Below are 27967 nucleotides of genomic sequence, written 5' to 3'. Positions count from 1 at the left end.
TGTTCCTTTACTAGCTCCCTTCCAACCCCTTCAGTCCTGGCGTGCAAATGTAGCGGGGGGAGATCGGGCGAACGTAACCCACACGCCACCACCGCCGCTACACCGCAGCAGGCAGAGTCCGCCGGCCCCGCGGCCCCTCCCAGCGGCCGCTCGCGGACGTGGCAAAAGAGGCGTCCCACCCCCTGCTGCCGCCATGTTGGGTGTCGGGAGCAGTGCGCTGGCGAGGGACGCAGAGCGCAGACCCGCAACCCCCGCCCGGGGTAGAAGAACATGCCGCCAGGGGGCGCCCCGCTGCGCGGCTGCAAGACACGGGGCGCCCGGGTATGCGCGCGCACCACCGCTAGACAGCTCCGCAGGGTAGACGTGGCAGCACGGGGCGGGGCCGCGCGCTGGGGTTGCTGGGAGTTGTAGTTGGCGGCCGTCGGTGCCTCCATTCATCGCCGGAGGGGTTTGAGCTGTGGTGTTCCTGCGAAACGAGCTTTGCCGGGTGGGCCGCGGCGGGGGGAGACACCCGGCGGGAGGGCTGGCGGGCTCTGGCGCTTGAGTTTGGTGAGGCCGCATGTCGTGGTGGGCAGAGCGTACACACTGGCACCCGTCGTCCCCGGCGGCGGGGAAGGAGTGGCTGAAGGGCTGGGCTAGGCCGGGCTGCGGCGGACGGCAGAGTGCCTTCACCGCTCTCCTGGGTGGCGGCTGTGGTAGTAGGGTGTCGTTGAGTACCGAAGCGGCTGGGGCACGTCTGAAGGTTAGGGTGGCGGGGCCGGGGACAATGTGGGAGGCTATGGCATGTGGGGCAGGGGGGCCGCTGAGGTGTTCCCGGTGCGGGGATGGGAGGTGTTGCAGGCGCGTTCCGTGTGTCTCCGCCTGACCTGCCGGCATAGGCCGCGCCGCTTCTGCGGCCTGTCATCGCTGGGGTCGTGCCCCCAGCTGCCGGCCCCACGGGACGTATGCGTGTGTTTGAGCGCGTAGAGGCCCCGGGCCGAGCTCCGGGGGCCGTATACACGTATGCCCTTACCTGTCGTTTTTCCCTCTTGGGCGGCATGCTTAGGCTGCACAATGTATGCCCTCACCGTCTCAGGCCTGGAGAGCAGCCAGGCACCTGCTCTGGCCACCATAGCTTATTCCGCGTGTTTAGAACCATCTTGTCCTTCTAGGGCAGTAGTAGCTCCTGTCCTGCCTACTGACAGGAACATGCCTTGGGGCTTGTCATAAGATGGGGATTGTGGGCAGGTAAGAGACCTTACAGCAGGAGTCCTTGCTGCCTCAGTGACTGGTGGCATTGCAAGCAAATGCATGGGCCAGCACTCCATCGAATTTACAGTTGCCTGGTTCTATTTCCCTGCAAGGCCATGCATACTGTTCAGCTCTTCTGAATCATTCTTAGGCCGACCAAGCTTCCTCCAGGCACTGTGTAGAAAGTTGGATGTCTGGCCTTAGGGCTCTTGTGTTCCAGCCTTGCAGCTATGGATGGAAATGCTGGTTCTGGTAAACCCTTGTGACTTGAGCTTGAATTAGCATGATAGTGGAAATCCTCTCGTTTGAGGATCTGTTAGTATCTGATAGAAGCGATGTTTCATGAGGTTCATTAGTCCATGGACTATATAAGCTTTGTGATATTTGAAAATATGTATTTGATAGGAAGGGTGCACGTGGTCAAGAACAAATCCTGACGGCTGGCAGTGGCACTAAGAATGTGGGAAACAAAATAATCCTCAGGGATTGATTAGGAAGCTTTTAAAACAGTGGAACTTCCTATTTCTTATGAAATATATCTATGGACTATGATAACTGTCTGTAATAGTCTCAAGACCAACCACTTATGGCATGTTTGGTTCTGAGCTATCTTGATCCTATGTAAGGTCTGTGGCAGAATCTACTAGATTCTGCTTGATAAATTTTTTTAGATTTTTTTTTCAGGTGAAAAAGGGTTAACAGTATGCTATGCATATAAAACAGGTATAGGAGAGTTCTGTTTGGTTTTTTGTTTTGTTTGGGGTTTCGGGGTTTTTTTTGGTGTGGTTTTTATGCTTTTGGTTGTTTGGGGTTTTTTTGTGTGTATGTGGTTATATTTTTTTTTTGTTTGGTTGGTTTTTGTTTCCTTGCTTGCATAGCGCTCTTTAAGGCTTTGGACTTTAGAACAAGTCATTTAACACCAGGTGATTAAACTGATGATCCCCCTATGCCCTTCTTTTGGCTTCAGGCAGACTCTCTCTGTCTTATGGAACTTGCCTGCATTTAGCAGACTGGAATCTGATGAAAATTTTATCCCTGTCTTTGTGCTCTCCCTTTCTAAAATTGAGAAAACCAATGTGAAGGGTTTTTCAGATGAAACTTTAATGTACTAACTATTAAACTCTGGTTTTGTTTAGTTTAAAGTGTTATCTTTTTGATAGGTGTCAGCTTCAGCTTAATAGCTGAAGACTTTTGTCATGTTTTTTCTTGCTTTCTTCTTAGTCATTCTGTTTTTTCTCTCATTTGTGTCTTTGTGAGTTGTTGGGTTTTATTTCCTCTTTGACCTGTCCTGTTGAATCTCCTGTATGTGCCTGTGAATCTATCAGTTAATATAACATTTTGTTTGAAGAGGTGGTTGCACTGGGAATGGCTCCAAACAATTTATTTGTTCAAATAAATAAATGTGCTTTATTCTGGACAGCTTCAACTTGTGGTTAGCCATTAACAGTTTATGTAACCAGTACTGTTATACACAATCGTAATAGGCAGAGTTATTTTCAGAAGAAGTTTAACAGCATTTGAATTTAGTTTTCCAGCAGTGTCTTTTTTTCACTTTAGGCTCAGTTTTGAGAATAGTTTTGCCTCTTAGAATTCTGAAGTATTGTGGAGTGAGTTGCTTGGTTGTTTTTTTTTTTTTTTGGTGTGTGTGTGTGTATGTTTGTTTTGTTTTAATTAGCAGAAGCATTTTCCAAAATATAAGAAGGGGTTAATTAAGGGTGACTGAAAGTATGGCTTCACTATAAATTCTAAAGTATGAATGATTTCTAGAGAATATGTTTTTATCCATGTGAGATTTGCTAATCTCAATTTGTAGATAATCATATTGTTAACTGTTCATATCTTTATTTTGGAGTAATAACCTGAAGAATGCTTTTGAGTATGGTTATGCCGTTAAGATCGTTGCAAAAGATTAGTGCAAAGGTGATTACTCCATGTTAAATTTAAGTCAAAAGATGAGTAATTTTTCAGTTCAGCCTTTTAGTCTCTAAATCAAATAATTTCATTCCTATTTTAACATGAGCCCTGTTAAAATTTTCAGTTGGAACTTTAGCCTGGTTTTCCTTTCAGTATACACAGGCCTTGCATTTGGGAATTAGGTTAATGGATGAGATTCAGCTGGTAGGAGTCTGTAAAGTATAGTTACCAGACAGCTAGGGATAGACCTAATGATTCTGTGATTTAAATTAAGCACATGCCTGGCAAGTCACAAAATCAGGGCCAAAAAGCAGAAAAAGCCTTGAAGTTTCGTATAGTAACAAACCCCACTGAAAGCTATAGAGATGTTCCTGATGTACAGGTCAATGTAATTAAAAAGAGCAAAACCCCAAAAATGCATTTTTAGGTTCAGATTTCCAGAGTGCAGTGGTGAAGGAGCAGAGAAGAGAGAACATCCCAAAGCGTCAGGCTGGATGTGGTTCTTGAGCTAGTTGAAGTTGTCTGTGCTCATTGCAGGGGTATTGGACTAGATGACCTTTGAAGGTCCCTTCTAACACAAACTGTTCTGTGATTGTGATATACTGGGTATGCTGCCTATTCTTTGTGTTATATGGGTTTAACATCATCCTTGTAGTGTCTTCATTAGTACTTACAAAGATTAATTTTTTAACCAAATAAGTGATAGAAGCATAACAAAATTCATGCTTCTACATCTTCTGTGAGTTATTTGGAGAACGACTGATCATTGGGAATGTTTTTTTCTATGCTTTTCTCTATTTTTATTTTCCGTATCCGCATAAGCTCAATGTGAGATTATCAAATTGGTGAAATTAATTTATGGTCACAAATCACTAGATGGCAGTACTGCTGTTATTTTCACCTAATTGTACTTGCTTCAGTTTGCTTGTCTCAGTTATTCCTTTGTTTTTTCAGTTTAGTAATACAAAATGTTCTAGTTTGCAGGAAGGCACAAAAGTAATTTTCTTAAGAAGTTAGGCTGAATTTTCAGATGCTGCTTGCTACAAATTAGGAGGTTGTGGCTTGGACTATGAAGTATTATTACTTTCTTTTTTATGTGTTTTTTTTTTTTTTTTTTTTTTTTTTTAATAATGGCTGAGAAAACAGACCAGTTCCACACCCAGCAGTCACTCATAAGGAATTGGTAGGATGATCTTACTGGGGAACATTTTCCTGCATCTCTCCGCAGAGAAGTTAAAAACTCTCATTGGAAACTGCTGAGGATGGAATCCTATTAAAAGTCTGTGGATTGCCTGGGTTCCACTGCCATGTTGTTCTTCCACCATAATGCTTCCCTATTTTTCACATATAACTGGTTTCATAGGCCATTTAGATTAAAGTGTTAAACCATACATCCTGTAGGATGAATTTTAATTATATGTAGTGCTGGATTCTTTCAACACAATGAGCTATTAGCTTCCAGTTACACCTGTTGAACGGTTTGCTGTCTCTTCCTTTTGTGTTTTCCTTCTTCCATGTCTTATCTTTCTCCTTAAACTTCTTTTTAATTATTGTTATTATTATTTGTGTGTTTTCTTGCAGCACATGCAGAGTACAGCTGGCTTATGTTGAGAGCTCAGTGTATAGAAAGCTGTTATTTGTGCAGGCTTCACGTTAGTCCCTGCCATGTCGGGACTTCACAGTGAGATTGATGGTTGTGTGAGGGGGTAAAGGAAGGAGAAAAGAATATAGGGGCATTTTGGCTTCAGGGTTCTCTAATTGGTATGGGGATGGGTAGACGGAAAGGGAAAAGAGTGAAGGAAAAATTGAGAGTGGGAGGAAAATGCTGCAGGCTATTGTGGTTGTGCATTGTGTGAGAGGATAAAGGAATTTGTCTACTCTTTCAGTGAAAAGTAGAGTTCATCTTTTCCCCAGATGGTGGTAAGAAGCCAATTGATTATAGTGGTCAATATATGAAAGAGTACTGGGGTCATAGGATAAATTTAAGCCAGACACAAGAGAAATAGCAGTATGCTTGTGACTGGACATCACTCTGAGAGTATCCAGCTTACTCAGACACACTGCCTAATGGTGTGTGCCTGAGCCTGCAATGACCGAGGGAATGGAAATAAGCTTTACAACTGGCAGGATTTCTCTCCCAGGCTTCCATCTCCTGTCCAGGATGGATTTGCAGATGACTGGCTTTCCCAGAGGCTTACAAGTGAGAGGAGATTCAAATTTTAAGTTGGTTCCATGTTTGGTTTTTTGGGTTTTTTTTGTAATTATATTCCAGCAACTGACTCATAATTTTTGCAAGTTTGGGATTGCTGTTTTAATAGTTTCTTCATTTTTCACATTGTAAGGTTAATAGAGTGAAGCAACTATAGAGTTACTTCCATTTATTCTATTTCCTTACTTTGCAGATGTCAGATTACATTTTGGGTAGCTTGTTCCTTCCTCCCCTGTTCTGCCCCTCATCCTTCCAATAGCTCTGTGAAGCTTCAAAAAAGCTTTGTACAGAGTGTTTTGAAAAGCCTGGAACTTTTCCAGTCATTCTTCATGGCCACTGTATTTATTTTAAGTAGTAAGCACCTCTCAGCAGTTTTTAGTCATGGCATTAGGTGAAATAAAGGGCAGATTCAGAGAGCCTTGGTAAAATAAAATGGGTCTGGGAGGTTTTGATCAGTGATTACTTCAGCTGCACAATGGAAAGTTCTTTCTTGCTTTGCAGTGTATAATTGAAAGAATGACTTTAGCAATACTTCTCCAAGGGGGAATGTAAACTCATTTAGCTTGATTAAGAACATAATCTTATTGCAAATTCTTTCACTTAGTGAAGTTTAACAGAAGACCCTGCAGTTCTTTTTGAAGAGATGATGAGATGTACTCATTCTGCAAGGACAGTCAGTGCCACACCAAGCAATTACTGACCTTTTCATCCTTTTGGAGGAGAAGCTTTTAAACGAATTGAAGAGGTACTTGGAACCTAAAATCCCTCTGTGATGAGAGTTTTCATGAAGGGTGCTACGCATAAACCACACTTTGTCAGAGGGAGTATAAGTTGTGATTTTGATACTTGCATTTGTTTTTGAGACTAAGCTTCTCAAGATTAACATTGACATCCTTTCTGGATTTTTCAGTTTGGCAACAACAGTAATTTTTCCTCCATATCGAACTTGAGTTGCATATACATTAAATCAACAATGAGGCAATCAGGAGGGGGTTGAAAGAGGAAAACCAGTATTTTTGTAAGTGGAGTTATTTTTATATACACATGGATATTTTTATTCAACATGTTATCTAAGCCTTTTCCTCTGTAAATTGTTAAAGGGAATAAAGCTGGCAGTCCTCAGTAGCTGCTGATGTAATGGATATGGTGGAAAATGTTTGAATCTATTTTTCATACATATTACTTCATGTAGGATTTTTATTTCATGAAGAAATATCACCTTGGGGTAGTACAAATCATTGCTGTCTAGTTTGATAGACTTGGGAGGAAGCATGGGGTTTTGTTAGCTGCCTCTTCACAAACAAAAATCTCCACAACTTTGTTAAAGTCTCAGTTTTTTCCCTTCTTATATACTCTTTTACATTGGTTTTTATAAGCATACTTAAGATTTTTTTAATAAGCATATAGCTATACTTTTCTGGAAGTAGTATATTTTAAAGGTTTACTCAAAAGATGTTAGAAGATAATTTCAACGTAATCCAGCCTTCAAAATAAAAGCCAAAGTTTTCAATTACTTTCACTTCTGATAGTGTCACCAGAAGAGTATGGCATTTTACAGCAAGTTTGTACTGGAAAACTTGTTCAGTGTAAATTAATTTCAGTGTAATTTAATCTATGTTGGAAGTGAATTTCATCTGGTTTCATTTAGCTTTTCTGGAGGCTTATTCAGCTGGCCCTAAAACAGTTCTGTTTGAAGGTGGACAAAATCATGGTTGGAGTGTAGGCCACAGAGTCTGGGTGCCTGGCCTGTTGCCAGCTATGCTGCTGTCTGTGGCCTTCAGTAAGGTGTTTGCCCTCGGGTGTGATGCTCAGGAGTATCTGTTAAAGTGCTTAAGTCTCAGAGGGCTACAGCTTCTTGTGTAGTTGTGGTTCTTCACTGTCAGAAGAGGGAGACCTGTCTTGCCTCTTGCCAAGTTTGCATTCTGTCATGTGTCAGCTCTGAAAATAACAGTTCCTTGTTTGAGTTACTACCACTCAATAATGCAGCAAAATACTACCCTGTAGTTAAGTTTTTTGCAGTGGGATATGGATTTTGTGAAGTGTAATTACTTCTTTGATATTTCTCACGTAAGTACCACCAGTGTATATTGGAAACAGTAACTGGGCATGCACGATAAGGTTTTTGGAGGGAGGCTTGGAGTTAGAGATAATATTATGGTGCTAAAAGTAAAGGGAGGATGCAGTAGAAATCAGACATAGTGGATAATTATGTACTTGAGCATTTTTTTTTTCTTTTTCTAGAGTTGGATTTTAATCACCTGCTCTGTTCAGGGATGTAAATTACTGCGTTGTGGCCTTTACATTCTAATTTATAGTCTTTCCCTTGTTTCTCAAGATATGCTGGTTTTTTTTTTTTTCCTTCTCACAGCTTTTTGTAGCTGAAAGAAAATGATGGAAGAGAGTGGTATAGAAGCAACTCCACCTGGCACGCCCCCACCAAGCACAAGCACAGCAAGGGATGCTGCTGCTACTGCTGCTGCCACTGCTACACCTGTCTCATTAGGTACAAAAATTTTCTGAGCAGTTTAGTCACATTTATTCATGCTTTTTGAAGCACAGCAGTTCATCCAAAAACAGTGCTATCAGCATAGTTACAGTGCTCTTCTCCAGACTAATTGGAAGAATTTAAATTGTTTCTTAATCATGGAAGTGTGCTCTTTATCTGACATGTGTCTGACAGAAAATATTAAACATTTTTTTATTCTTGAAACCTTTTAATGATGTCTTGTGGATGCACTTGTGTTTTTTAAGGCAAATAATACCTTCCACTACAGTGCACATTTAGATGAGCAGCATAGAAGGGAAATTAAAACCAAAGAAATTTACAGTATTGTAGGGGATTGTAGTAAACTTGAATAATCACTTGGTTTTTAATATTGTGGGTGGTAATCAAAACACTTTACCTGATTTTTCAAGAATCTGAACACCAAATACTTTATTTTCTGGCACACTTGGTATTGTTCTCGTGAGTCACACTAAGTGCAGTGGACTCCAAAGTGGAGTACCCTTAACCCAGGGGGTGTGCAAAGCAATTCGCAGGGGTGTGGGGAAAAAATACTAATCCTTCATTAGTATTTCTTGTTATTTAAAAAATAAGAAAGAAATCAAGCTTTACTGATATTTAATATACAGGTTGACACTAGTGTCTTCACTCGATTCATATGTTGGGACATTCACATGCGCTTAGGGAAGAGTGGGTGTTCCACAATGCAAAGGGGTTGACAGCATCACCATCACTTGTTTGCTAATCATGCTACTATGCCTTGCAGTTTGTGTGCCTGCTCAAGGCAATTTATGGGTTACATTATCTAGTTTTAACTATATTAACCCTCATGAAATGGACAAGTGACTCAAAAAGGGTTCCTGCAAAGAAACAGTGTATTGGAAATACTACTAATAATGCAAGCATGGGCAAACCAGAAGAAAGTGAAATATCTGAGACTTCTCTGACTCCTAGTACGAGCTCTTTGCCGTTGTTTTTATCTTGTAGTATGGCTAGCAGTCTGATTGGATCTGACATAAAGTTGGCAAAAAAAAAAAATTAATTTTTTGAGGACTATTTGAAATATATATTTACATCTGGTATTGTTAATGGTGTACCTTGCTCTAAGTGTACATTGTGTCTTGAGATAATAGGTGGGGATACTGTGAAGCCACTATAATTAGCAGACCTCTAAAACCTAAGCAGAACATGAAAGCCTATTTTTTTATTTCTTTTTTTTTAATATAGTATGCATTCTCATAAGTCTTTATAAGCCTCTTTGGAAATTTCTTACTTAATAGTGAAGATAAAAAGCTATTTACATTGGGGAAACACCTGCTCTTCCTGACATGGTTAAAGTTTCTGAAATAATACATGGGAAACAGTATGGTGACAAGCTAAACTGTATTCATCAGCAGATACTGTTGGAAGAAGCATAGAAAACGTTGCTGAGGCGTTGAAGAAACAAGTATTAGAAGAAAGGGCGCAACATGGCAGGTTTCCTGTAAAGCTGCCTGAAAGTACAGGTGTTTCTGACATGTCTCAGCTTACTGCTTTTGCTAAATTCTGTTTCAGTGATAAAATACAGAAATAACTATTTTATTGTCAAATGCTAGAGGAGGGATGTGCCAGAGAAGATTTATCCTCAACAGTAAATGACTTCTTTAATAAAAGCAAAGTTTTTATTAAAACTGTGTAATTATAACCACATATGGAGTAGTTACTTTGACTAGGATGAAAATAGATTTTGGAATAATGTTACAGAGATTCGCCACATGTTAAATTTATTCGTTGCCTCATTCTTTAGCAAGCTATTGCAACAAAGAAACAAGAGCCAGAAGGGCACAAAGTGCTACAGGATGTCTTCAATGTGGTTAATTTAAGGAAAATTAAATAGTAATTTTTTTTTTAGATAGGGAGAGACTATGAATTTTTTTTTTGTATTGCACGGAGGTTTGCTGGTTGCCATGTGGCAAGGTGTTTAAAAGTGTTGTTGAACGTAAAGGTGGCATGAACAATTTTCTTTTACATGAAGACAAGTCTCCCAGATTTGCTGATGTTTCCTGTCATGACAAGTAGCTGTCACCAGTGTGCTGGCTAGTAGCTGTTTTCAAAAAAAATTGCACTCATACTTTGTTCCTTCAAGGTAAAGGTAACATTTTAACAAGGAGTGATGCAGTAACTACTTTTTGTAGGAAAGTCATGCTTTTGAGAGAGCATTTTAAAAATTCATACTTGGAAATGTTTCCAACATTATGCAGTCCTACTGCCATAAGCAATGCAAGTGTCATATAAAAGCTGTCACATCTGTACACATAAACTTGCAAAGAGGACTTCCTGACCTATGTAAAAACACTCCAAAGAGTTTCAGTGGGGCTTAAACCCATTTTTAAAAATACTAAGTTGCAATACCTTCTGATTAGTTTGCAAGAAAATTGATTGATATCACTAAAGATGGGAATTTGCTAGCTGAATTTCAAGAAAACCTTTGCATAACTGGTTAGTGGGAGTGGAAAATAAGTAGCATGGTTTAGTAAGCACAGACAATGATGCACTTCTTCCATTTAGATCTCTGTATCTTTGTGAGGTATCTTTTCCAGCAGTTACAGCCGTTAAAGCTGTGTCAGAATTGTCTGAACATCAAACCAGACTTTCAAATCATGGTGTTAAACCAAGGTTTAAAAAATAAGGAGGCTTCTTCAATCACATTGCTCACATAAAATATTATTAATAATAATTGTATTATATAACATGTCAATAGTTATTGACATTTGTATTATTATATTGTTATTATATTAATAAAACAATTGTTAGTGCAAGCAGAAAAGTTTTTGTACTGTTAGATAATTAAAAAAAAATTCCTCTTTATCACGTCCTTTTAACATTTGTATTGTGTATGGTTTGTGATACGCGTAATATACTACACTATAGTGATATGTGTAAATAATTTAGAAATTGCATGGGTGTTCCATGCTCAAAAATTTTTTCTGATAAGTGTGTGAGATAAAGTTTGAAGACCATTGCATTAGTGCAGCTTGGCCTATAGTTTACTGTCATTGGTGTTTAGGCTGAGACTAGTGAGATGCTTGAGCTGATCCGATAGGTTACTGCTACAAAAAATGGTCATTTCTATTTTTCTGACTAAATTTTCTAGCTAAACTTGGTTTAGAGAGCAAAATTAGCTTATCTAAGGATCAGCTGAGAGCCAGACTGGAAAATCTGTTAAAATAGACTTGAGTAATGCAGCAAAGGCTCATGCTTAAATTTTATACTTTTTGAGGTTCTTTTGTTTTCCTTTGAATTATGTAAAGCTATTCATTTGCTTGCTCCTTTTTCTGTTGCTACTGATTTCCAGCACTCAGGGTTAGAAAATTTCCTACTTCTCTTTCTTCTATTATGTGTGAGATCATTCCTATCTCTTTGTTCAGAGAGCAACACCCATTCCTCTTTTTCTTCTAATGAGGGATTATTATGAAAATTTGAATACAATAAAAAGCACTACTGTTAGACTAACTTACTAAGAAAAAAATCACTGTTTAATTTTATACATAATGTACAGGCAGTCTCTGTTCTAATAGCAGGTATTGTTGAAGTCTTTTAGAGTAGTTATATCTGCTAACCTTTAATAAGCAGAATTGTTCTGGGGCCTTCAAGAAATGAAGTGAATTGGCTGAGTATTCTGTTCTTCCTGCTCATTTTCTTGTTAAGCTATTGTGTGTTCCTACAGTATAATAAATTAAATGCAGTAAAATAAGAGAACACTTGTGATTTATTTTCCCCCCTTCCTAGGTGCTTTGGCAGATCCTGTTACTCAACAAGCAAATTTGTCATCAGCTTTGCCTGCTGGAACTGATTCTACAATCACTTTTCCTGAGGAGCATGATGACCCCAGAGTATCAACTGCTACAGGAGGGCTGTGGGGATTTATAAAGGTATGGGGTTTTGTCTGTTACATGTCATGAGGAATTACTGTTTTTACTGACTAGAAGACATATCTTATATTTTAAATGCACGTTGCTATAAATCTCTCTCTAGTCTCATATGCAAGGTGGCTGAGACTATGCTTTTGCTCTTCCTCTGTGTGAAAGAGAGAGGAGTGCACAAATGCTGGTGGTTTAGGTTAATATATTGCTGTGACAGGAAGATATGTATACCTAACAAGTTCTGTCACATGTTCTTAAATTGGGGAAGCTTTAGGACCTCTTTAAGACCTGAAAGCTAGTTTTTACTTTACAGTGACTGAATGCAGAAAGTCTGTTTTACCTCACCAGGGTTCTTTATATATCATGTTTCTTTATTATTCCCAAATGAACTGAATTTGATTTCTATGAGATGCAGTCTTGCCCGTTACAGAACAAAAATGTCTCTTCAAGGAGAGGAAAATATATTTTCTTCAATTCTTCAATCAAAGAACAGTTTACCTAAGAAGTGTTTGAGAGATGTAGGATTCTTCTGTTCTGCTGCAGGGTATGGGGTATATAGTGCAGAACGGATACTCCTTGTGATGTGATCTAATCATACAGAGGAAAAAAGAAGCAACATCAACTTACTAGAATTTCATTAGCCTATAACCTTTCTGGAGTTGTGACAAATGTTACATGTAAGTAGGATCGTGAAGATTGTGGCAAAAAGATGTAAGGGCTGTGAATGAACACTGAAGCGTCTTCAAGAGCAACAGTTTTTTTGTACTGTCTCATACTAGAAGTGACGGAAGAATCAACAAGATTGATACCTCAACGGGATTGCAGAATTTTGGAGTGGCTTTCAAGCCCTTTCACGCATGAAGAGCTGGGAGAAAAAGTTATGTGTGTTATGGCAGACTGAGCTCTCCCTTCCTCCAGGAATACACATCTTGACAGTGATACAGTCTTAAAGAGCAAGAATAATCCTCTGTTAGTATGGTGAAAACAAAGTTGTCATGCTGCCCTTTTCAAGGAGAGATGTCTTTTCATGATCATAAAAGCACATCTTCTGTCTTCCTTTAAATAATGCCCTTCTCTCAGTTATCATGCACCTCTTAATATTCACAATAGATGGTAATGTTCCAGAAGGGAACATTTTTTTTGGTAACATGATTCTGTAGCTGTTTTGGAAGTACCAGAGCTTGCCATTGCAGATTACTTGAAAAGCCAATTTCATCCATGTTACTGTTGCCTTTATACCAGTAGGATCCAGAAGGTGTCCTGTTCTTATTTATGGAGAAAGTCCACATTACTGATTTCAATAATAAAATACAGATTTTTGTTGAAGTATTAAGCATTCCATGTGCTCTCTGTGTTCAGTGATGACCTGTTTTTGAGAATGGCTGCGGTGGAAGAATGTGGAGTCAGATACTGAACCATCAAGTTCTTGGTGTGTGTAAGCACACATCAGAATCTCTGTTTCTTAAAGATCAGCCAGGATCTGGGAGACTAACTGGTAATTATTACAGAAATGCATCCTGGATTCCCTGGAAAAGCTTACACAGTAGTTGCAGCAGTTATCTTTATTTCTGTTCTTGAAGTAGTTTGAACTACCCTTTTTCCTCTAGTGTTCTTAAGAAGTCATACACCTTTTTTCCGGGTTTCTTTCAAGCTAGATAATATCCCAAAACTGTGACAATCTAAAATTGACAAATTAATTGTCTAGAATTGAACAAGACTGTTTTCAGTTCCTTTGAAACATCATCAGAGATGGCTGAGTAGTCAGTCTTGTATCAGTTCCAATACTGGTTTCTACATAATAGAAGGCAAAGCTGGGTACTGTGGCAGTAATTGCACCTGACACCTTGCATATTTAACTGTTTGAGAAATGAAGACAGACAGGACCTGAATTTTCAAAATATTTGTGTTTGTGCTCTGCCAATCTGGAAGATTCTCTATTTGAACCATTTAAATTTATGTTGACTTAGAATTTATTTAGGTAGAAATCCAAACTAAACTACATTCTGGTTCAGTGTTGTGATAACTTAATGTTTTGTATTGGTATAAAACTGGATTTTTTGTCCCTATTTGTGCTAGACTGATGAACATAAAGGCATCTTCCACAGGTAGAAGCAACAGCTTCTTGCTACTCAGGAATCTGATTGTCTTCACGATATGTATAATGACTTTGAGTTAGTTAGGCAGGCAAACTGCTGATTGAAGAAGTACAGCTTGCCTTTGCATTACTGGAATGATACCAGAGCTGGAAATTCATACTTTAAATGTTTCTGAGAGTCTCACAGTGCTCAGTTTTTGTTAAAACAACAGAGAAACTTCAAGTTGTGGGAGAGCTGAAGGAGGAATTTAAACTTCCTTGTTCTTGATGGCATCCTGTGGGTACATGAGTAGTCACAAGAGTTTATGTATTACTCAGTGAATGCTACCATTCAGAAAAGTCTTGTATTCGTGAGAAACAAGTGGCTATAGTGGGCTCTGGCTTGAAAATCTTAATTGTGTATGAGTGAGTAATTGTTTTCATTATCAAATTCTGCAGTCAGGCTTAGTGTTCTGCACAGCATTGAGAAGAGTACCTAAACCCAGTGGTAAACTGTTTCAGTGTGAGACATAAGATAATCATCATTATTAGTAGCCAAACAATGTCGCAGTGTCTGTAGAAGTGTGAGATTTTTGTTTTCGGTTGGTTAGTTGTTTGAGGTTTTTTTCAAGCTTTCTACAAAGAAAGCATTCAAAGGTTGGATGTGGCTTTGAGCAACCTGGTCTAGTGGAAGGTGTCCCTGCCCATGGCAGACGGGATGGAACTAGGTGATAGGTAAGGCCCCTTCCAACCCAAACCATTATGTTGTTTATGGGAAAGAAGCTTTGCTGAGCAAAACTTATTCTGAAATAATTAAAACTACTCTGATTCTGCAGTTCTCTGGAATACTGTGTGGTGTATTAAGCAAGTGGAAAGATGTATGTGCACAGTGCTGTCCTGTGTAAGGTTTGTCATTTAATGAAACAGATACAAGCATATGCAGTTTTAATATTTGGCTGAAAACAGCCAGTTTGCTGAAGAAGTTTGCTAAAAGATTTCTGTGAAATAGTTTCCAGTGCTTTATCTTTCAGTGATTCAGCAAAGGTATTTTTCTTCTTTCACCCTGTGATCATATCTGAATTTAAATAAACTTTTGATGAGATACAGACATTCATTAAGACTATGCAAGACACGGGGTGGTGTTTGGGTTTATATTTAATGAACTTTTAGGTCTGTCAGCAGCTCCACCTATGACTTGGCTGGAGAATGTAGAACATTTTTCCAGCAATGTTAAAAATCTATTTATAAATTGAGGACTTCCAGCTCAATTGCTCTAGAAATATTTGTTAGTAATGAGCCATTTAAAAATAGATCCTATTGTCTTTAAGAACAGAAAAAGAGACTCTTCAGCTTGAGTTATCACAGTCTAAATCGAGCTACCTAGTCTTATGATACCTATAATTAGCATTAGGAATCTACAGGTTTTTTTAATGCTCCAGAATAGAACTAGATCAAGTTTGTTGCCCATCACCGCTGGTGGTACTGCTTCTACATTAATGCAGAAAAGGATGGTAAAGGTGATATTTGAACTTCATGTTTTAACTGAAAACTCATGCAGTGATAGCCATATTCTGTAATGTTTGTGCTGAGGAGTGAGATACAGTAGGTGTTACGTAGTGTAAATGTGATAAGAGAAACACAAAGCCGCTTAATATTTGCTTTTTATTTGTTTTGGGTTTTTTTAACTGTAACATTTTGAGTTTCTCAAGAAAAAAAGATAATATGGAAATACGTTTTGCTTAAATTTAGGGTGTAGCTGAGAATCCCATGGTGAAGTCTGTTCTTGATAAAACCAAACATTCAGTGGAGACCATGATCACAACACTGGATCCTGGCATGGTTCCATATATCAGTAAGTATTTGTGACAAACCATTAAGTAATACCTTTAAATGTTGGAGAGGTTAATATAATAGCACACTACTTTTACACTTGAAGTTTGTATATGTAGTATGTTAATTCACAGTCACAGTACTGTATTGATTTCTAAAGTGATTTGTCTGCTGAAACTCATTTTGAAGGCTGAATTTTTATGTGTGTCTCGAGGTTCATTTCACTTTTGTATTCTGCTGTAGTTCAAATAATTGCGTAGTAATACTGTTTAATTCAGATTCAGATAGTGAAAGATGAAGAAGTTATAAATAAAAATGAAAAAAAAAATTGAAGAGACTTCCCTGTAATCCCTCTGTGGCATATTATTTTCTCCTACTGTGTCTCTATTTAAGCCTTATGGAGCTGAGTTTAAACACATCATATGTTTTCTGCTGGATCACATAACCCTAAATAGTACCATGGAAGATGTCACATTAGGGCTAAAACAAGCCAAAAGGTAGGCATACTCTGAGAGGCATAGAACATAGGTATTTACATGGCTTTTGAGACTTTCTTTTCACTGTTGCACTTTTCTACTTAATAGTATTTACACTATTTTTAAGAAATTCATCAAACTTGAAGCAGTTTCTGATTCAGTTAGTAGTAACTTTAAAATTCTAAAATAGTCTCATGAAGTCTGAAATGCACTGAGCCAGGAAGGAAGAGCATAGTATTTTAATTACAGTTTGTTGTGGTATTCAGCGTTTTTTACCAGAGTACATTACATGTGACATACAGCCGATGTGAAATTTCTACTTTTTTATAATGGTGAAGCAACAGACATGAATTGTCCAGTGTGATGGCTTGGTTTGTTTTGTTGTTGGTGGTTTTGTTTTGGTTTTTTTTTTTCAGCAGTCTGGTAAGCAGTCTTCCTCCTTGGTTCTGCCAGTACTGCCCTTTGTCTGCATGTAGATGAAACTGATAAGACTGAGAACAAACTATTAAAATATTCTTGCATTTTGTTTTCTAAGCTGTTTTTCAGGTGGACCTATTCTGTGATCCGTTTAACCACATTTCTGCACTATTGTTCTAATCCAGTGGACAATATGTGGCATAAAAGGGGAAGATAACCAGATTATTAAGTAGTTAATTGTGTTACATTTAAGGGAAAGTATGTCAGCAACTGACTATTGAGGAGATAGTGGGATATGAAATCAGTGAGAAGGCCACCCAGAAACTGAGAAAGTTTTTGAGTAGAGGGATGCAATACAAAACTAGAGTAAATGTTGATTATGCACAATTTGGCAAACTCTGTTTAAGGTTGCTATTGCAGTCATGACCATCCCTTTTTAAAATAGGATCTGACAGTATCCAGTTATGGTTTGGATGTTTTGATACACTATTTATTGGATGGAACAATGTTACCTAGAGGAAGTAATTCTAATAAAATGCTTTGCTTATAAGATTCAGTTAGAGTAAACGAATACAGTAGTTATCTCAAACTTCTCTGAAGTCATGTTGTTAGGGAAAGCATCTGTATATGTCTTGGCTATTAAAATACTGCCTTTTTTTTTTATAGTTGCAGGTTGTGGGGATAGGGCAGAGATTTGTAAACTTAATATTTACTTCCATCTAGAAATGTTTTAATTCATTAACTGTTTTCTTTTATTCTAAAGAAGCTTCGTGAAAACTCACCCTCTTTATGAAGATACTGTCATATGGAAATGATTCAGAAATACAACTTTTTTGTCCCATAGATATTCCATAAATTTTGTTCCATAAGTATCTAAATCAGGATAAAGCTGTAGGGAGGCAGACAGGCAATAAAATTCACAGTCCACAGACACCTATAAAGTAATATGAGCCTTTCTTTTAAAGGTTGACAGCTGTTCATTGGATTTTATGAACTGCATCAGTATTCTTTATCTCTTTCATAAGGAAGACTTTGTGTGTCACATAAACATTCCTTACCCCTTTGCAGAACACCAAAATATCTTCAGAAATGGATGTCCAAGTTATTCTTCTAAATCCATTGTCATCTTAGATGAGTGATATGGGGTTTTTTTTCAGTTGCTGAATAAACGTCAGTTGCTGTTGTCTGTCTTTCATTCTTGAATTACTTGGTTCTTCACCTAAATTCTACTTCCTAAGTTACTTAGTTCTTCATCTAACTTCTACTTCCTAAGTTACTTCTATACAGTGGCAAAGAAAGAGGAGACCAACTCTGAAGCATAGTTTTATAAGAAATAAAATGTATTTGAACTAGTTTATAATGTGAATGAGGAAAAATACATGAGCATCTGGTACTTGGCACGTGTGAGGCCACACCTAGAATACTGTGTTCAGTTCTGGGCCCCTTGCTACAAGGAAGACATTGAGGCGCTGGGGTGGGCCCAGAAAAGGGCCCCAAAGCTGGTGAAGGGTCTGGAGCACAAGTCTTGATGAGGAACGTCTGAGGTAACTGGGGCTGTTTAGTCTGGAGAAGAGAAGGCCCCAGGGACCTTACCACTCTCTACAACTACCTGAGAGGAGATTGTGGTGATGTGGGGATCGGTCTCTTCTCACAGGTAACAAGTGATAGGACAAGAAATAATGGCCTCAAGCTGCATGAGGGGAGGTTTAGATTGGATATTAGGAAAAAATTCTTCACAGAGAGAGTGATCAGGCATTGGAACAGGCTGCCCGGAGCAGTGATGGAGTCACTGTCCGTCGTGTAAACATGTAAATGAGTCCCTTAGTGACATGGTTTAGTGGTGGTCTTGGCAGTCCTGGGGTAATGGTTGAACTTCATGATCTTAAAGGTCTTTTCCAACCTAGTTGGTTCTATGATTCTATGATTTTATATATATATATATATATATATATATATTTATTTTACAGAAACTGGGGGAGAACTGGACATAGTGGTTACTTCTAATAAAGAGGTAAAAGTTGCAGCAATTCGGGATGCCTTTCAAGAAGTCTTTGGGATGGCGGTTGTTACTGGAGAGGCGGCACAGTCTAACATTGCACCCCAACCTGTGGGCTATGCTGCAGGTTTAAAAGTAAGTTGATATGTAACAGTACCAAAGTACCTCCAATGCAAAGAGAGAGCATGGAATCATTCACCTACAAAAATCTGATTTCTGTAAAGGGGAGGGCAATTGTGAGATAGGTATAATTTTTTTTTTTTCTTTAATTGCCATCTGAGTCATTAGATCAGTTTGAAGGTACTTGATGAAATAGTTTTAGGGTTTGTTTTTGGTTTTTTTTGCAAAGATATTCACAACGAATGATATTCATGTCAGTTTTCTTACACTGTCATCGATTGCCATCACATCTATCACACATTGTGATAGTACTGTAGTTTCAAAGTGTAGCAGGCTTTTCTTAGACTTACTAGCACACATGTTGGAAATGCTAGAAATTAAAAGAGTTTCTTTAAAACTGAGTTTTCTCCCCACTAATTCTGTAGATCAGTAATAGTTTGATCAACACTTGTCAGGTATCTTCTCAACTAGATCTGTGGTATTTTAAAAGTGAGAATTCACTCTGCAGCCTTGCAGACAGCTGTGCTGGCTGCAAGTGCTATCAAAAGTTGTTTCACCAGATTTTAAAAATGTATGTGTTCATCAGGTATATTTATATGTAACTACCTCCCTGGCCAGTAACTAAAAACCCTGAAAACAACTATTTAGTATTCTGCTTCTTAAATACAGGCAAATCATTTACTCAATAAAAAGAAAGTTTTCTCCTAACTGCTGTGGCAGTGTGCGCAGATGAGTAAAACCTATCCTCATAGCAACATATTAGCTGATACAATTTTATGTTGAGGTAAGGAGTATAATGTTCCTTTAACTGTTTAGCTACTGCAGTGTAGTAGTATTTCTGTTACAACTTCAGAGTGATGAGAGGTTTGGAGCAAATGATTCCTTCATCTTAGTTGAATAGGTAACACAGGAAAGGGATTCTCTCACTTACTCTTCCAAAGTTGGTCCAGTGCTCTTAAACGACCCAACAAATCTGCAAAAATGTCAATATGAGTAACAGTCATATATACTGATGCTTTAACTAATAATGAAACTTGTCGCAGTAACAGGTTAGGAATCTAGGTCTTTTTCAGGGAAAAATAATAAAATATTTAATGAGTTTTATCATAGTTTTTGTTACTGTTAGGGATTCCGTTGTGGCTTTTTGTGAGGTTTGGGTTGGTTTTTTTTTGTTTGTTTTTCTAATGTTGAAATAAGAGTAAGTTTTAAAAAATCTCTCACGTTTTCTGTTTAACTTGAAAAGTATGTTCTAGTATTCTTCTTGCATTAATCTGCAAGCATTGCACTGTGTTGTGATTCAAAGAGAATGTTGTCTAACAGCTTGTGTTATCATTTAGGGAGCCCAAGAAAGGATAGACAGCTTGCGTCGGACAGGAGTAATACATGAAAAACAGCCCGCTGTATCAGCAGAAAGCTTCATTGAGGAATTGCTTCCTGACAAGTGAGAACTTCAGATAAATTCTAGGGGAGGGTGGGATGCAGGGGAAAGGAATATTCTTTGTTGACTCAAAGGGGCCTAAAAAAGAGTTGCTGGCAGAATCACTCTGAGCAGAAGAAAGGAGAGTTTGTCTTCAGTATTGGTTTAGCAGACTTGAGTTTGGTAATGATGTTCAGCTTTTTGTCCTTGAGACTTTAACATACAAAATCCTCAATTTTTTCAAGATTCACAATATAAAAACACAATGAAGTTACACTGAAATGACAAAACTAAATAGCTGTAGAAGTTGGAATTTAGCTAGTGGTTTGCTTACTCCTCTGAGCAGAACTCCTGTTTCTTCACTTTCTCCAAAATTGTATTCAGTTCAGAAAGTACACTGGGAGATGTTCTGTCATTTGTAGTTCATTTGTAGCAATATGATTTTATCAGATAATATCTTATCTAATTTATTTTCACTGTGTTTACTGCTTTTAATTTGCACTGCACAGATGTAACAATGGTGTTTCCAAATACAACTTGATTTCATAACATGCTTTTTGACAGTTCTTGAAGTAGCTTTATAATTAATTTCCAAAGCATTAAGGACAACATCATGGTTTTCTTAATACAAGCTTAGTTTTTTTTCTAATGTTTTGTGCATTTTTAAAGGTACATTTAGTATCCTTAGTGGAAGGTAGATGGTGATTTTCTACAGTAAATAGAATTAGGAAGTGGTTTAAGTTTTGTTTAGTATTTATTTCCATCTAGTCTGATATAGATGTTTTATCATATTACCAGGAAGGATTAAATGTGACAGTGAAATCTCTGTTTCAGAATAATTGCTGTTCTTGTCCTTCAAATTCTGTTGTTCCTAAATCTGAAAGTGTTGCTTAAAGAATTCAACATGAAAAAGCTCAACCAGGACTGAAGTGTTACTGAAGGGAATAATAGCTCTTCTCTCCACACATGACAGGTCCCCAGAACACCTTGATCTTTGATATTAGTTACAACAGAAGCAAAGAATAACTTAATGGATGCTTTAATTTTTATTCAGTAGGCAGCATTGCTCTGTTCCCTGCTACAGAGATGACACAAGTGAAATACTTCTTCCTGTCTTGCTCCATTAAACTCTTAACATGAAACTTACATGGTTCACCCAGTCATTTCTTAAAATTGGAGTCTTGCATTTTGTTTTAGAACAACACCTTTACTTCCCAAAATACACTATATAATATATATATGAAACAAAAACTACAATAATAATTTTCTTTTTAAGTCTTTTATGATACTTGGCCTTGGTTTTGTGTTTGTGGTTTCCCTGGAGCATGTTTCTCCTGTGGCAACTGAACTGTAAAACCGTTACAGGAATTGAATACAGTGAGTTAATGTTGGTGCATTGTCCTTGTTTTTATTTGGATTATGTCAGTGTTGTTAGTTTGTTGATAGGAGAAATTATCTAATGTTTTTGCAAGCTAAATAGGGAACTGTTTTGGGTACTGCTTCAGTAGCCTTTACTGTGTATGCTACAGCAGGCACCATCTTTTCAGAAAGGTGTGGAAGTGTTTCTCTGAATAAATCATTTAAATGGTTGTTATAAGATTACACATACCAAAAAATCTTATGAATATAGAACATGAATGATAAATAGATATTCTTTTTTCTTAATTGTTAGGGCAGGTTATCTCAATAAGAAACATTCTCTAAAAGCATAGTAACTATGGCCAAAAGAATATATCTGCACATATGCCTACCCCACCAAATTTGTGTGGTTTTTTGGTCTGTAAATTTTATGTATTTTATATATTTTAATGTATATTACGTATTTCACGTGCATGCGTACGCAGTATAATTTTATATATATAAAAATAGCTATGTGCAAATTTTACTTGAAAAATATTAGAAAACTGATGAAACTCATTATTACTACATTTGTGGTAGAATTTGTAAAATGGTCATAGTTTAACTGTTAGCATGTTGTTTTTCAATTCAGTGATGCTCGGTACTCAGAAATAAAGTAGGTTGTATATCATTGCAGGTGGTTTGACATTGGATGTCTGATTATTGAGGATCCCATTCATGGAATTCATCTGGAAGCTTTTACCCAAGCAACACCTGTGCCTTTGCAGTATGTTCAGCAGGTGAGTTTTCACTTTTGTTACAAATGTTGGATTAACAGTTAAAAGATAAGACTTAAGGTTTAATTTCACTTATGATGTCAGTTCTTGCAGTCACTCCACTTGAATGTTTTAATTTATGAAATTAGGATAAAAACTATTTTTGAATCATATTTATGTATTACCTAGAAATCGTCAGGCATTTGTCACAAAGCAATTTTTGATCAGTAGTCTCATTCTGAAATACATGGTACTTGTAAGCACTAGTTTTACTTTTCTAATAACAAAGAAGAAATATTCCAAGAAGAAATTAATCAAGAGGAAATATTATCTAAGAAGAAATTAACCACCAAGAAGTACTCCATGAAAAATGAAATATAATTTTAATAATTGAAATATCATCATCAGTCTGGTTCAGTGACTCAGACTTAACCCTCATGAATCTTTATGTTGATAAGGTAAGAATACTCATTCTTCCTCAGGTGTGGAAGGAGTTCTTTGCAGCTTACAAAATGCACTAAGCAACTGCACAAAGAAGTGCAGTAACCACTTTTATCCATCCAAAGGCTTGGTTTCCTTTTCTTAACTTGTTTCATGTATATATTGGAGTGTTAATGCCAACAAAAGTGCGTAATAGTGAATTGTCTGTGTGCACATATGTATGTGTTAGTAATTCAGTAACATACCTTACGTTTCATTTAGGCAGAAATTTTTAAATTGAGAACTTGCCATGCAATTTTTACTAAAGGTCATAAAGCTTTGGTATTTATGTTGTTATTTACCACCAAACAGACTGCATACTGTACTAATTAGTATTCTGAAAAGTCATTCCTAATAAATAAATAAAGGATACCCCTTCTTTAGAGTTGGGCTTGGACTTAAGTCCACTATGAACATACAGACTGTTACCTAAAATTCAAGGCTGATTTCCTCTTCTTGACTATCTTATCCTGACAGGGATCCAAAATTTCTGAAATGGAAAGATTTTAATCTTGGAAATGTCATGGTTCATCCCATTTAAAATAATGCAGTAGTATGCAGGTCTTAAATATCACCAACAGAAGTTTTTCATGAGATTGTTACATTTCTTTGGATATGCACTAGGAATTATTCCAAACTCCAGTCACTGCATGTTGCCTGAAGGAAGATACGAGTCATGAATTAGTTAACTCTGCTCTGAGAATTATTTTTAAATAAATGTTTCTGTGAGGAATTTCAAAACAAACTGTTTCGGGTTTGATCCTCAGGGGGCTGTTTTGAGAAAACAAATAGTAACTGTTTGGGGTTTTTTTTCCTGTTACTACTATCTCCAATAGAGTGAACATTTTGGGATTGGTTTTAGTTCTTATATTTCAGAGTTCTTACAATTTTGAAAAGCTGACAAGTGGCAAAAGGAGAAATATTGTTGTTGCTCAGTCTCTCTTTAGTTTTCCAGAATGCTTTTCAAAAGGAGTCAGGAAAGATATGAAGCTAAGGAAAAACATATTGATTATGCAGATGCAACTTAATTGACTAGATGATCTTTAAAGCTCCTTTCCAACCCAAACCATTCTATGATGCTATGAAATCAATGTGAAGTTACTAATTAAATTATTGTCACATTCTATGTGGAGCACCGATACGAACCAAATGATTTTTTTTAAACATAAAGCACAACAGGTATATTTAATTTTTGTTTCACAGAATATCCTGTTGTGTCATTTAAAAATTATAAGTTAATAGTAACCTTTTTGAGTATTTCTCTTCTCTTATGTAAACGTATTTTGTAACTTTCAAAATTAGTATTTACCTTGTGATAGCAGAAAGCATTCTTGTTTAAACTTTTGTGCAGCCCATTTGGCGTATAGCTTGGTGTACATCACAGATTTAGTAAGTCTTTAAACTTGGATTAGATTGAGTTCTCGTATTTAAAGAAAACTGTTCTTGTATATACGTCAACAGCAAAACATAGCTTTGTTTTATGCCTTTGTTCCTATTATGTCTCTTTTACAAACAGAGTGAGTTTCTCTCAGGGGCGTCTAAGAAACACATGTTGGTATAAATGCAGTCCAGTGTCTTTAAGCAAAATCAGATTACAGCAGGGAAAAAAACCCAGCAATTGTGTGACTACAAACAGAAAATAAATGTGTTGGACAGGCAGTGTTATTCTTTTATTCACAGTACAAAACATTTAATAGAGGCAACCTGCTCTAGTTGAACCTGCTTTGGAGGGGGAGTTGGACTAGGTGATCTCCAGAAGTCTCTTCCAACCCCAGCCATTCTGTAGTTTTCTGAATATTAAAACCAGTTATGTTCCTCATAGTTCTTGCTAGCTATGTGTCCTATTGTCCTGTATAAGGAAATAGTGGTAAAAAACTGTCTTTGTAGGATTGATGCTCTTTTGTTAATGTCTTTACCAGCAGCATGGAGTTTTCTGAGCACATAAAATGAGACTCATGGCTGTATATAACTCTAAAATACTGCTTGATTTGAGAAGGTAAAAAGGTGGACTGGAGGGCTTGTTTTGAGAAACTTTTTCTGTTAACAGACCAGCTGTCATCTTGTTTTTAGGTGAGGCAGAAATTGCAGCTGTGATGGGAAACTACTGCAAGGTTGATCTTTTTTATTTTATTTGAAGTTCTCTTCAAATTTTTAGCAATAAAAATACCAAATAATAATAAAAAAACCCTCAAAGTTATGTGTAATTGTGGATCTTAGTGGAGATATAATAAGATACTCAGTCCCTACTTGCAGCTAGGTGCACTCCTCTTTACTTCTTGCTGCCACTGTTTTGACTAGTAAGGACTAGTCCTGTTCCTTTGCTTAAGAAGTCTGCTTTTTACATACCTCTTGATAATCACAAGTTATTTTGATATTGGAGTAGACTGTGTTTTCTGACAAATTTACATATCCTGTTATTGTTGCAAGACAGTAGTTTGAGGAAGCATAGAACACAGTAATGAACTTAACCTGCTGTACAAGCACTGGAAACAGGCTGTGTCAAAATAAAGTCTGTATGAAGAATTGGGCCCAACAAGCAATGCTATGAAGAACTGGATAATACTTAGAGCAGTCTTAGTGTGGCTAAAAGTCTTCTACGCTTCACTGTATGTGACAATGGCCAGAGGTGTTTGCCTAGGATGAGCATCAGAGCCATTAATTGCAGTGATATTTCCCCCACTGCATCCCTTCTGCTTCCAGCTTCAGGGAATTACGTGTATGTAATCCTGTGTCTCATGCAAATAGCTCAGTCCTCCATTTCTGCCAGCCGCAGCTTTCTTCTTGTATTTGGCTACTTGTCTGCTTCAGAGGGACATTTTAATGATTTTTAAACCTTAGGCAGGTAAGAGTCATTGATAAATATATATAATTGATTCCATCTGTTAGGTACTTCAAATGAGAAAACTACTTCCTGGTAATGGTGGAATGTCTTTACTCTTTCAAGCATCATATTTTAGCTTTAGAGTATTCTGTTTGGATCATGATACATACAAATCCAAAAAGTATTAATTGGCTAGGCAAATTATGAGGCAGTCTGAAATTTGGATTCTCAGACTCTTTTAATTTGCTATGTACATTCTATTGATATATCAGAGTTGGTAATGGTGAAGATAGGAAACAAAACCTCCTTTTAAATTTTCAATAATCACTTCTCAAAATGTTACACAGGCAAAGAGTCTCACTCCTGAGGACTACAGTCTGAGATGGTCAGGCCTGTTGGTGACTGTGGGTGAAGTGCTTGAGAAGAACATACAGAATGTCAACAGGACTGATTGGCATGTGGTATTCACTGGCATGTCCCGTCGACAGATGATCTACAGTGCAGCTAAGGCTCTAGCAGGAATGTACAAACAACAGTTACCACCCAGGACTGTTTGAAAGAAGGCTGATCCACGACACTAAAGAATACTGGGTTTGTGATGCTAGAATTGAAGTGAAAGCTACACATTCTAATTCTCAGTGGATGCAACACACATTTGTAATCTAACTTTAAACTGAATTTTGCTTTTTAAGAAGAGAAGGTCATTTTCAATAGCAGAAATGAGCTATTGCAATTTTTAACTAATATATGATTTCCAATATGATTCACAAAATGGGAAATGAGAACAAATATATATTTATAACTGGAACAAATAGCATTACAGTTTGTATGGTGAATGTGCTGTTATTTGAGACCTTACTATGCATTTGCTGAGATATTTTAGTTAGTATACTTTTTAAAAGAAGGGGATAATTGTTTAGCTATTTCTATTATATTAGTAATGTACATGTCGACAAAATAAAATGTATGTTATATATGCATTTCAATCCAGAGAGTCTTATCTTCTGTGTTAGATGGTTTCTTGGAGCCTGTGCTTAGATGATACTTAACACATGATATGTTTTCATGTCTGTATAGAAGTTCTCAGGAGTGATACTGGGTAGCCCTTTCAACACATACTGGTCAGCTACTAAAAAAGCACAAATCTATCCCTCATTAGTTGAAATTGTTGCTAAAGTATTTTGAAATTTCATGTTCCATGTTGCATCTTTTTTCTGTTTTTTTTTTTTTTTTGTAACAGTAATAAGATGCATGTTTAATTAAAACACTAGACAAATTTCAAGTGCTTCAGTGGGTTATGGATCAGGTACCACAAACACATGAAATTATCTCAGCAGTTTCAACAATTTAGTTTACTCCAGTGCTTCCAAACTTCATCTTTTATATGGAATTATATAATTTCTTCTATGAAGTTATGGTTCTCAGCAGTTTGATGTGAAAATGGTGAGAACTGTATCACTTGCTTTGCTTTCCTGGGTTTTCTAAGTATTTTGAAATCTTAAATATCTTCCTGGTATCATGAGCTCATTGTTTCTCATGTAAGTCTTCAGTGGTGTCTGATTTTTTTCATGGCTACAAATGCCCTTTATCCATGCTTACATAATCTTAAACCTGTATTTAGAAATATGGAAGTAATTGTGAAGAAAATGTTTTGGTAATAATACTTTTTTAAGAAACAAAGAATTAAAAAATACTTCTTGTTTGCCTTGAAGCAGTTTTTCATCTTATACTGCTCTGCCTTTACCTTTCTTTGATGCTTTCAAATGACATTTTTATATATAACAAGATGTTAAGCCAGCTCATATTTGTGCCCAGTGAAAGCCTATTTCCAAGTAATATATTTTGCCTTAATTGGTTTACTCCATAAATCAGTTGAATAAATGGTTTTCCTACAGCACTGTATCCATTTTAGAGGTTTATTTTTTAATATAGCTGATGAACATCTGTTTATTGAAATGATGTTTGCATGGTTAAATTACGAATTTGGCACATACTTAAATGCCTGTCTTGTCTGAAGAAAACCCCAAACAAACAGAATCTGACTCTTGTGGTCTTGAGATCTCTTATTGGGAGCACTTCTTTGTATTATAAACTAGAAGGATGATACAGGGGCTTCTGTTTGCCATTTTTTGCTAAAGGCATCTTCACTTTTATTGTAATTTCAGTTTGCAGTGTATAATATGTTGAATGCTGCCCTTTTGTCCCCTGCTTGCAGCATCCTCCATGTTGCAAACAAAGAGGACCTGAAATGATCATTAGGTTTATGTGCCGTGGCCTAAGTTAAAATTAAAACAGAAGAAACTGAATGAGAATTTGTGTTTTCTTTCTGTCTTTCCAGGCCGTGGTCTTCACTGGTTTTCAAAGGTGGTAAGAGTGGAGACAGAAGGCGGCTTCTCATTTTTGCAGCATCTGGTTCATTGTGGTGACATTGTCCCAGCATTCCAGATATCTTACACAGCCACTA

General features: G+C 37.3%; 1 protein-coding gene across 4 annotated transcripts; it reads left to right on the top strand.

The window, feature by feature from the left end:
• The first annotated feature begins 224 nt into the window (after nucleotides 1-224).
• PRRC1 (proline rich coiled-coil 1) lies at nucleotides 225-27919 on the top strand. Of its 4 annotated transcripts, XM_080638147.1 has the most exons (9): nucleotides 636-742; nucleotides 5958-6098; nucleotides 7722-7856; nucleotides 11625-11767; nucleotides 15582-15684; nucleotides 18523-18686; nucleotides 20009-20112; nucleotides 22124-22226; nucleotides 25851-27772. In XM_080638147.1, the coding sequence occupies exons 3-9, from the start codon at nucleotides 7742-7744 to the stop codon at nucleotides 26058-26060; spliced, it is 942 nt and encodes a 313-aa protein (XP_080494273.1). In that variant the 5' UTR covers nucleotides 636-742; nucleotides 5958-6098; nucleotides 7722-7741; the 3' UTR covers nucleotides 26061-27772. The 4 variants fall into 4 exon arrangements, with proteins under 4 accessions (XP_080494274.1, XP_080494273.1, XP_080494272.1 ...); XM_080638148.1 differs by lacking the exons at nucleotides 636-742; nucleotides 5958-6098 and adding an exon at nucleotides 225-321; XM_080638146.1 differs by lacking the exon at nucleotides 5958-6098 and having other exon boundaries at nucleotides 639-742.
• Nucleotides 27920-27967: the final 48 nt, after the last annotated feature.

The sequence above is a fragment of the Psittacula echo genome, assembly GCF_963264785.1.
Source record: "Psittacula echo genome assembly, chromosome: Z".
NCBI classification, from domain to species: domain Eukaryota; kingdom Metazoa; phylum Chordata; class Aves; order Psittaciformes; family Psittacidae; genus Psittacula; species Psittacula echo.
The sequence above is the reverse complement of the archived record's forward strand: the minus strand, read 5'-3'. Positions and strand labels throughout refer to the sequence as shown.

What these genes read in the sequence shown, in the direction of transcription:
- PRRC1 (XM_080638148.1), top strand. Translation starts at nt 7,742, where the DNA reads ATGATGGAAGAGAGTGGTATAGAAGCAACTCCACCTGGCACGCCCCCA. An exon ending in GGCTGTGGGGATTTATAAAG is followed by an intron (nt 11,768 to 15,581) that starts GTATGGGGTTTT and finishes GCTTAAATTTAG; the next exon opens with GGTGTAGCTGAGAATCCCAT. An exon ending in TGGCATGGTTCCATATATCA is followed by an intron (nt 15,685 to 18,522) that starts GTAAGTATTTGT and finishes TTTATTTTACAG; the next exon opens with AAACTGGGGGAGAACTGGAC.